Below are 11,206 nucleotides of genomic sequence, written 5' to 3' on the forward strand. Positions count from 1 at the left end.
CAAATTCTCACAGTGAACTATTTGAATATTTTAGTGAATTATTTGAATATTTATCCTTTAATGGCAATTACAGCAATAGATATTAAACATATTGGAAAGAGTGAAAAGAAATTCCATTCTAATTAAAGTTCTTATTTTTAACAGTTTCTATTTCAAAATATTATGCCCTATATATGATAAATATAATTTTACCTTAATAGAAAAAATAAATTCTCACTTTTTAAAAGTTTTTCTAAAGACGTTCTACATTTTTTTCTGGAGCTATTCTCCATTTAAATATCTTATTGTCATAGTTTATCTTAAACTCTAATAATTCATGTTTTCTGCAAATGTAAAGTAGCTTACGTAAATTAAAAGCATGTCTCATTTTTAACAGTGGAACTACCCTTATAAAATTGCATGGAATTTTTTTGTTTTTGTTTTAAGAGACAGTCTCATTATGTTGCCTAACCTAGCTTCAAACTCCTGGGCTTGAGCAGTCCTCCTATCTTTACCTCCCAAAAAGCTGGGACTACCAGTGAATACTACCGTGCCCCACACATAGAACTGTTTTGTTGTCATTGTTTCTGGTACTGGGGATCAAATTCAGGACCTTGAACAGTAAGTACCACTGAGCTACATCCCAGCCCTTATAACTATTTTTATAATAAAAATTATATTTAATCTCAGCAGGGAACTGTTTTATTTACAGGAAACCTGGGCCGGGGATGTATCTCAGTGGCAACATGCCTGCCCTGCAAGTGTAAGGTCCTAAGTTCAATCCCTGGTACTGCCAAAAAACAAAAATGAAACCTAATGATTCACCTTTGGTTAAATATGGATTTTTATCACTGAGGTGGAGTAACAGGTACAGGAAACATTTTGACTTAAACATGTAGGGTCAAGGAATATGAATAATTGTAAAGTTTTAAATTACCGGAAACACTAAATCAAGTTTTGAAAACTTTTTTTCATCATACTTCAGCTCACATTGTAAAGACCTAAATTAAAGACTTTCAGAAATACTGCAGGAGTTCTAGTACTGGGGATGGAATTAGTTATAACTAACAAGACATTTCATAATTCTAACTTTAATCTACAAGCACATCCTATCCTATTAAAATGACACATACACACACATGTATATATATATTCACATACATATACACACATATGTATATATATTTTTTTTTTGTTTGTTTGTTTGTTTGTTTGTTTTTTTGTTTTTTTTTGGTACCAGAGATTGAATTTGGGACCTTGTACTTGCAAGGGAGATGGTGGAACCACTGAGCTAAATTCCTGGCCCTACTGCAGGAGTTCTAAGATCTTTAGTTGAGTCCAGTTATTTCTAGGAAATTTGGTTTCCATAGAATTTGTTAAATGGATGATACATGTTACTACATTTTATTTAATGTCTACTGATGGCTAACATCTAAAATTCCTGGTAGCAGTGTATTTCTAATTCTCCATTATGGAACGCATATGTCTTAGTACTTAATAAGAAATTTTATTGTATTATAAATATACTTAAGATAGCAAATCAAGGATTCTTTCCAATTTCACTTCTGTAATTAGATTTTATTACTTTATTTTTAGGTATAAGATTCCAGGATGTAGATGTAGCAGAAACTGCACAACCCATCCTTACAAAATATGGCAATAGTTTACTTGAAGAAGCCAAAGGAGAAATAAGAAATTTGTATGTATTCCTTTTCATGGTCATTTTAGAACTTTGTTTATTGATCATGTATTGTTTTAATCCCTCACTTTCCTTTATTGTAAACAAGATTGAAGTATTATGAATAATTTGCTTCACTAAAATACGGCTAGTTCTGTGGGGAAATAACAGGTATTAGATAACATGTTTTCAGTAAAATAAAGGAAGTGAATAACATCCTATGACAGAAGGAAGGGTTTATAGACTAGTCCTCTTTATTATAATTTCACCCCAAAGGAAAGACATAAAATCAAATTATTTAGCATAGTATAAACTTTAGAAGCAACATTTTCATTCCCAGAAAATTACAGGTAATTTTTTTTAAAGAATCTGAGTCAGTTAGCTCCTTTTGTAGCTTAAATTTTTAAAAATTGAAAGGAATAGCTTATCAGATGCATATGGATTTCAGATTTTGTTTCCCCATGATTCTGCAGTACTGCATTCTACATGATATCATGGTTTCAAAAAGATTACTTCTACAACATTTAGCTTTCTTTTGCAGTTAATCAAAGCCTCATGGTTTCAGGGTCTGTGAGTCACAAAAGGAAAGATAAGGTTCTACTTTATCGGCCTTTACCTAGATGGATCACAACAAAGTAACACCACTCAATGAGGAAAGGGAACGTGACATGAAGAGTATCATACTTTAGATAGTTGCTTTAGAATAATATGGGCTCAAAATGTTTCCTTTTGGATATTTTAAATATCAGTTATAGTAATGATTAGCCTGTGAGAAAATAAAAGAATAGACATAATCTTGTTACCTAATAATCAGCTGAAAACCAGGGTTCATACCAGTTTCCTGAGGCTCATTGCACTGAGATACTGCCAGACATGGAAGAGATAAATGCATGCCAGAGATCCCTAAGTTATGTTTGGCAAATTTCCTGCCCTCTCCCTCTGAAGTGTTAATTTGGGTATTATAGGCAGATGTGCATATACTGTATGAGAACAAAGGCATACACATTATCTGAAGACCAGATTGTAGAGTACACAGTCAGGTGATCAATACTTACACCATTGAATTTATCCAAAGACCAAGCCATTGACTAGGGAATTATCTTGTTTAAAAAAAAAAAAAAAAAAAAGGTAATATCTTGAATTGTTACATATGTATTTCCAAACTGTCACATTCAACCTGGTACTCTTTCACTGTATGCAGAGACAGTAGCTGAAATTTTGAACTTTTGCTTGCTCTTTACTATGAAGAACTATCTCTGCGCTGATCTTAAATAGCACACAATTTTACTCAAACTACAAATTCTTATAAAGGCTCTTTATTTTAGAGAAAATGTTATTCAGTCACAGAATGCCCAGATAGAAGAGTTAGAGCATTTGACTGATATCCTGAAAAGTCAGTTGAAGAGAAAAGAAAATGAAATTGAATTATCTCTCCTTCAAATTCGAGAACAACAAGCTACAGATCAAAGGTATGTTAAAACAGAACAGTCGCTTTGATGAGGTCAAAATTAGTTTAAAATAAATTATCATGTGCCATAAAAAGATAGGTTCATCTAGTTTATTTAAAAGTCATGTTTTTCTTTAATGTTCTTCATTGGCTGCTTTAGACCTACTAACTGCTATCCACAACTCCTGTGTAGGGCAGTTTTCTGTAGCCTGCCCTCAAGTTGAATTGTTCAGCTTCTGAGAGGTAGAAACACCTTCATCTTGTTTCCTCTGTTATTTGCTCCATTTGCCAGACTGCAGAAAGTTGATACCAATTTATTGTAGCTACTGAGAGAAGTATGGTTACTGAGAACTGAGCCGCTGGCATACTTTCTGTATAAATCATGCTTATGTAAGGTTTTTTCCAACCTTAAAAGGTAGTAAATTACATAACATGGTAGCAGTTTGTGATCTCAAAAAGATGTTATGCCTCCTAATACTCAAAATTTGCATTGAAATACATCACTGTTTTGGATTATGGTGAACTCTATCAGCAGTTTCCTTGCCACCTTTGCATTTTTGATATTTTGTAAAGTGTAATATTTTTCATTCATATCCTTCTTTGTCATGTTCTAGTTCCTGTTTCCCATTCACTTGCTGTATGCTTTGATATTATATTTTCATCAAGAGTATCAATTTTTTTTTTTTTGTACCAGGGATTGAACTCAGGTCCTTGCACTTGCAAAGCAGGCCACCAAACCGCTGAGCTAAATCCCCGGCCCCAAGACTATCTTTTTATCACATTCTTTCTTTTATTGCCACTGGGGATCGAACTCAGGACCTTGTGCTTGCAAGGCAGGCAGCGGAACCACTGAGCTAAATCCTCAGCCCTATCGCATTCTTTCTTGACTTCTCTTCCCTTTATGGCATATTCTTCTGGGTTTTTTTTTTTTTTGTATGCTTTTTATTGATTGATTTATTCCTTTCTTTTTTCTTACCCTAGGGTTTGAACTCAGGGCCTCATGCATATGCTCTCACCCTAAGTCACATCCCTCTTTTCCTGTCTTTCCCTGTTTTTTTTTAACCTGGAATACCCAAAACCAGAGAAAGTAATATGCGTTGAACCATGTCCCCATCTTCCAGCTTTAATAATTAATAGCACCTTACCAGTCTTATTTCATCTATCCCTTCACCTTTGCTCTCTTCAGTTACAATAATTAGCACCAGCCAGATAGCCTGTCATTCATAAATACTTCAGTATGAATCTGTCTGATAAGGAATTTTTTAAACATAGCCACTATGCCACTATAATACCTAATAAAATTAATACTCATTTTTTGATATCATCTAATAACCAGTTTATAATCTAATTTTCCTGAAGAGAGCTTTCAGGAATCAAATAATAATCTAAATAAGGTCTAGACAATGTGTTTGGTTGTTGTATCATTCGCCTCCACATTTCTTATTTTTAAAAAGTCAAATATAGTTCCTTTACTTGTTTTCCCCCTTTCCAGTTATACATATGTGGCCAAGGTCTTATATAGAAAGACCAAGCTTTCCTAACTGCAGATTCAGAGTTTTAATCCTCTCAAAATAAACTAACCTTACATGATAATGTATGTAGAAGCCAAGAAGAGATGCATAATCTGAGACTTCTTTTTTTTTAAAGTGGGCTAAAATAATATGAAAACTTAAAAAGACGTAAAAGATTAGTACAACCTGTAATATCTGTTTCTAAAAAGGCATGTGTAAAACTAAATTATATAAGGAAATTCTAATACAGTGTCTAATAATATTATGTACCCCAAAAGGTACAGGGTAAAAGAAATATGAATATTTTTGAGAATTATATTAAAATAAGAGGATTTAATTTGAAACCTGGCTTTAAACCAGCTCAAATACTTAGGAGTTAGCCACGTTCCCTTAGGAAGAACTGACTTAAACTCAGCCTTCTTGGAAAATCAAAAAGTGGTTCCTTGTAAGAAACAGTGCCAGACAACCAAACTCCAGCACTGAATATAGTGATCTTAGTCTAATTGCCAGCAGCAATATTTAAGAAGTTATCTAAATATAAAAATTCACATAGGCTAAGCTCAAGTTGGGGGTTCATCCCTGTCGGCTTTTTTAATCCATTAAGTTATCAGGAACTGCTTTCCCTGTTATACTTCTCAAGTTCCTACACAGTAAGATAGACTATGTATATTAACTGTCTCCTTTCCAAGATGGATATGATTACTTGGAGCTAGCTACACTTTCAGTGTTAGTTGAAAAGGAGATCTACAAGTCCTTCTATCCTAGGACTAGAGCAACACTGGAAATAGAGTGACAGACAAGAACACATACTTTGCTACTATAAATATTGCCAGCAAGAGAGACCAACATATATGCATATAACATATAGAAGAGTTTAACCTTAAAAACCAAACTGAGGCCTTCCTCAGTGAGCTATATTTTCATGTAAACAAACAAAAAAGTAGTCTTTTTGTGACATCAAGAATCAGAAGGAGAAACAAATTAGTGTATAGGTATAGAAATCTTTGTTACATAGGCCAAAGGAAGTTTGTAGCCAGTCTGATTTTATAAAAGTAAAAGTTTACATGTTATTTGCTTAGTAAAAGTATACTGATTTTCAAAATAGTTTTTGAAATTGAAGAAATAACTTACAATAAGGTCTTCAAGTCTTTTTTAAAAATCTGTTTACACATAGTTCAAAATTTTATGTATAGCAGCGATTTTTGAGACTAATGGAAAACTTGAAAAAAAATGTTGAAGAGAATATAAAACTTGGTATAATTTACTATAGAGAAAAAAAAATCACAAAATGGAAAACATATTTAAACTTCTCTTTCACGGGTACAGTATTTCAGATTTGAAATTCTAGAAGTCTGATCTGGATGTTGGACCCCTTGTTCTCAAACATGAACCTAACATAGTTGTAATCTTCAGAGTGGCAGTGCTTGATATTTATGGCAGAGAGCCTTCTCATAGAATATTACAGAAACTCTTCATAGTATGTGTTTAATAGACCAGTTTGGTTTGGCATCAGCTTGACATAAATTTTTGGTTATCCAAAGCCCTTAATTGCTTTGAAGTAAAAGCCCAGTACTGCTCTTTTTTATTAAAATCATGTTTTTTCCTGTTGTTGTGGTCAATTTTGGAAGACTTGAGTTGTGATTTTTGCATATGTTCTACATAATGCCTCATTAGCAAAAAATCTTGTATCATTTACAAGTAGCCTGAATGTCTGTGTTGTTTTGAACAAAAATCCGTATTAAAATTTAAACAATATAAAAATGCACATTTTCTGCTTATTAAAAAGGCTGTCTTAAATGCAAAGCAGTAACCAGTGAACATACATTAAAATCAGAATGATTTTACCTTTTATTGACTTTTCCAACTCCAAAAATATTTATACTCTTACCAAAGGTGAAACTTTAATGTTTGTGCAAGTTTTTTTAAACAAATGTTAGAGTGTTTACCTTCTTAATTAAAAATCATGTAAGTGCCGTAATGTCCCAATGGAGGAAATTTAACCCATATATATTTCAGACACTCCGACTTGCCCTTTTCTCTTTGGCAGACAGCAAACTGTCAAATCTTATAACTGAGAGGCCTTTTGCAGCCATGCATTATAAGAAACAGCTTGACTTTAGGGGCTTACTCTTTCCCCTTTGCGTAGAAAAAGAATTACTTCCTTGCACTCTTTTAAGTTCTTCCTCAGCTTTTCACTTCAGAAAAGATCAAACCTACAAAAAAGTGGAAAGAATAGTAGAGTGAGCACTCACATACCTATACCCCTTTAGCATATCTGTGTATTGCACAGCATCCTGTTCCTGTATTCTGTGAGCTGTGTACTTCTGACTCTTCTCCCCTCCTCTCCCTCTTCTCTGCTCTCCTCTCGAACCCTTGCCCTCCTCTCCTCTTCCTCATCCCCCCACTCGGTTCCCCTCTCTTCTTTTGTTCCCTCCTTTTCTCTCTCTCTCCCATTAAAGTTCATATGTTATTTCATCCTCTGTACATTACGCATCTTCAAGGAACAAGGACATCCTCTTTTGTAACAGCCATTCAGATAATTTAACAGTGAATGACGCGGTGGCATTGTCTAATACATAGTCTATATCCAAATTCCCCCTGTTGTTTCAATAATGTCCTTTACAGCAGTTTTTTTTTCTTTTATTAACATCGTTTTGTTTTGATCTAGGATCCAGTGAGGGTCATGTGTCACATTAAATTGTCAAGTCTTTTACTTTTCCTTTATTCTGCAGCAGTTCCCTCCTCTTTCCAGTACATTGACAGTTTTTTGCAGAATGTCCCTCAATTTGGATTTGCCTGATTGCCCAGCCCTCTAATTTAAGAGGGCACATCTGGTTCTCTGATGGAAGGATAACTGGGGCCAGGGATAACCATGCAAACATTATTACACAGAGGGATGATCTGTCATTTAAAAAAAATAAATTCACCGAGCTCTTACTGATGTTTTGAGTATCTTAGAATTTGTCCAGTGACAACTATTGTACCCCTATACCATTTTATCCCTGTGTTTTTTATTAATCTGATTTTTCTAGAGAGCAGCTTGATGTATTTTCCAGCATTTTATATAAACTGCAAAAATTGTCCTAATTTATAGTAAATAGTTTATTGTTGCATACATCTTTGTAGAGGGAATGTTAAAACTTAGCAACATCTTATAAGAAAGAAGCAACTTTAAAAGAATAAGAAGGGGGCCCGGGATTGAGCTCAGTGGTTCTACCGCCTGTCTTGCAAGCACAAGGACCCGAGTTCAATCCTCGGTACCAAAAAAAAAAAAAGAATGAGAAGGATTTGGTCCTTAAAACTACATTTGAATGTTAAGGACTCTAACCAAATTCTTTCTTCTGTGAACCTCAGTTAGCAACCTGAACTATAAAATGAATAATTATATTGAAGTGTGTGAATGGTTCTCTACTCTGTAAACAATAGTCATTTTCTTTTTTTGTTTGTTTGTTTTTTTGAGACGGGGTCTCACCATATAGTTGAGACTGACCTGGAACTCACTATGTAGTCCAGGCTGGTCTTGAACTCACAGCGATCCTCCTGCCTCAGCCTCCCCAGTGCTGGGATTACAGGCGTGCACCACCACGCCTGGCTAACAATAGTCATTTTCTATCTAGGAGAACCTGGTGTTTCTGAAAGATTTTGCCTACTCAGTAATCTATATTGCTTAATTAATTTTTCATTTTGTCTTGATGAAAAATCTCAATCATGCCAGTCAGTCATTCCATCTGTTAATATGAAGTAACCTGTGTGTGGCACTAGATTGGCATAATCCTTTGTCCATTTTTGTAACTTAGTTGCTGATAAATCTACATTTCCTTTGGGCTTTTTGAAATATTGACTAATAGTTTCAGATTCCCTTTCCTGTTACTGTAAATCTTTAGCTGAAATACATTAAACTTGATCCTAAACATGGTCGTCTTAAGAAAAGTAGCAAGGATTTGGGTTACTGCTATCCCTAACCAGTCTTCAGGAGTGTCCTCTCCGTTTTCATGAGTATGATTAAATGCATATAGAGAGCCCAATAGATTCGTACCCTCCATTCCTGTGAGTGGTGGCAGTAACAGAATGCTGAGTTCTTATTTATATTTTGACCCACTACCACAGGAAAGCTGTGATCCCAAGGCAAATAAACACACAAATTTTTCCCTTTGTATTATTTTAAATCAGGAAACTCTTTTAACCCATAATCGCAAATAACAGTTTTGAGCAAAACCATTACCTTTCAAATAAATTCCTTGGCTGTCTTTGTGACACTTATTCCACTCATTTTCCTAGCGGCCTTCTATCGTCCTATTCAAAAGTAGTATCTTTGCTAGTGATGTTACATGTGTAACTCTAGTAAGAACTATCAGTGACCTAAACTTCAAGAATACAGTTAATCTGCCACTGTTTGAAAAAAATGAAAGTCAATTTTTAACCCTGATATTTATAGCTGTATCCCCCAGATATAGTTTAACCTAATACTGTTACTCGAAAAGATCCTCTGCATTCCATCTTATAAATATTTGACCTAAGCACTTCCCAGAATCTCATAGCCTGTATTTTAGAGCCTGCTCTTCTAAATGATGCTAAAAACTGGAACATTTTAGTCTAAAAAATCAAGAGGTTTTTTTTTTTTTAGCTTTCATAATCCTTACTGTAGCAAAGAATGAAAGGTTGGTAGGGTGAAAGAGGGGAGTTGAGTGCCTGGGGAATGAAATATATGAAACTTTCACTGAAGCAAAGATTTTTGCTGCTTAAGCTTTCATATTAGACTATACATTACATAGCTCCATTTAAAGTTTTTCCTTCTCCGGTATATCTGAGGTTTTAAGTTTCTGGATTTATTATGGCACCCAGTAGCAAAGCTGGAGTCAAGTGTTTTCAAGGCTTCCATTAGAAATTCCTTTTTCAGAGTTTATTGCTTGACTGTTTCAAATTATTTGAGAGAAACTTGGCACACAGTTTTTTGAGCTGAATTACTTTTTCAACATAAAATCTAATTTATTTCAGTTTGTTTTTAATCTAGAGATGGGCCAACAACTCATCTCATAGTTTTAGAAGATTTGAGCATAATTATGAATCATATGTCTGTAAAAAGAAAAAAAGTAAAAACAAAAAGAAACTCCATTTTTAGCTTAATCACTTATGTTTGTTTTTTTTTTTCAAAATCCTTCTTGAAAATTTTGAAGAATTTATTTTTACAAAGCACTTAATTACTGTGTTTGATAACTCTGCAAATCATTTCACTATGTGTACTGGGCTTGTAGAAATTGGTGCATGACTATCAGAGTTCATCTGGCTGTTTTTACCATGCGTTGTTCTTTCTCTTAGAATTTCATCATTTTGAGTATTTGGTGTTCCTGTCAAGAGAGTGTGGAAGAAGAGAGAAAAATCTGTGCAGGTCACTTAAAATATTGCCTAAAATAGCCCAACACCTCTTCTTCACAGGAGGCCAACCTGAGGCCTTGCTCAACAGGCATCAAAATCTGTAACTGGCCTCTTAGCGATAACTCTAGCTTCTTCTTTCCTATCATCCTTCTAATGCTCCTTGTCATAATTTTGTGACACCTCCCCACTCCCTTTATTATTTGTACCATTATTCTTTTCCCATTCTTCATCTGTGTAACAATATTGAATGATTGTCAGGTTTGAGATGATTTCATTGTATATCTTCTTGAGAGCCAGACCACGTTCATCACATTACTGATTTGAACTTACATGTATTTTATATATCTCTGGCTAGCACTTAACAAGTTATCCTTCTCTTCTCATTGCTATCCTAAAAAAAAAAGATAGAATAACTGTTACATATAAAGCCCCTTGAAGGCCTGGGGATTTGGTTCAGTGGCACCCATGGCTGCCTCACAAGCACAGTGTCCTGAGTTCATTTCCCGGTATGAAAAATAAATAAAATAAATAAATAAATAAATAAATAAATAAATAAATAAATAAATAAATAAATAAATAAATAAAATAAAATGAAGCCCCTCAAACTAATTCTTAAAAATAATTATTAAAGACTTGCAGGTTTTTACATTGTCCCTAAATGGGTATATTTTGTGACACACCAACTCTTTTAACTACCATATTGTTATTGCTGTTTTCTAAATACTATTGATGTCCATTGTTGGGCATCATTATTATTGCCAATATTATAATGAGTCTAAACTCCAAAGAGTTAAAGAAAATATTCCAGAAATCTACCAATTAAACAACTAAATTTTTTTGAAGTATGCTTCCTCTCTTTTGCCTTCTAGAAAAAATTTAAAATCTTTGCATGACCTTATATGGATGAATGAATTGAGATTTTAATTGTTACTAATATTAAACAATAGTTATTTTTCAAATATATACAATTCTTCTTGAAAGTGTTAATCTGTTTTAAAACAAAATATCAGAGACATTGCCTATCATGCATTCGTTCCTGGGTTTTCAATTTTCAGCACCACCAGGGGAAGAAAATCAGCAACAACATAAAATATAAGGAAAGACTAAATTATTTGAAATGTATTCTATATTTCTACATCAATAAATGTTATTCACTTATTGAACCAAGTAATTTGAGGAAAAACAGGTAAATTATATTTTGGCTTCTAAATATGAAAT

At 33.7% G+C, this 11,206-nt stretch overlaps 1 protein-coding gene across 4 annotated transcripts in view; it reads left to right on the top strand.

Moving 5' to 3' along the window:
• Positions 1-11,206, top strand: part of Rpgrip1l (RPGRIP1 like) — a 93,161-nt gene that overhangs the window by 10,253 nt on the left and 71,702 nt on the right. For all 4 annotated transcript variants that reach the window (XM_010629716.2, XM_033757941.1, XM_010629710.3 and 1 more), the window contains exons 5-6: positions 1,576-1,678; positions 2,983-3,126. In XM_010629716.2, the coding sequence (XP_010628018.1) occupies positions 1,576-1,678; positions 2,983-3,126 (247 nt within the window). The remainder of the gene's footprint in view (positions 1-1,575; positions 1,679-2,982; positions 3,127-11,206) is intronic.

The sequence above is a fragment of the Fukomys damarensis genome, unplaced genomic scaffold, assembly GCF_012274545.1.
Source record: "Fukomys damarensis isolate Sample0158 unplaced genomic scaffold, DMR_v1.0_HiC HiC_scaffold_32, whole genome shotgun sequence".
In the NCBI taxonomy this organism is placed as follows: domain Eukaryota; kingdom Metazoa; phylum Chordata; class Mammalia; order Rodentia; family Bathyergidae; genus Fukomys; species Fukomys damarensis.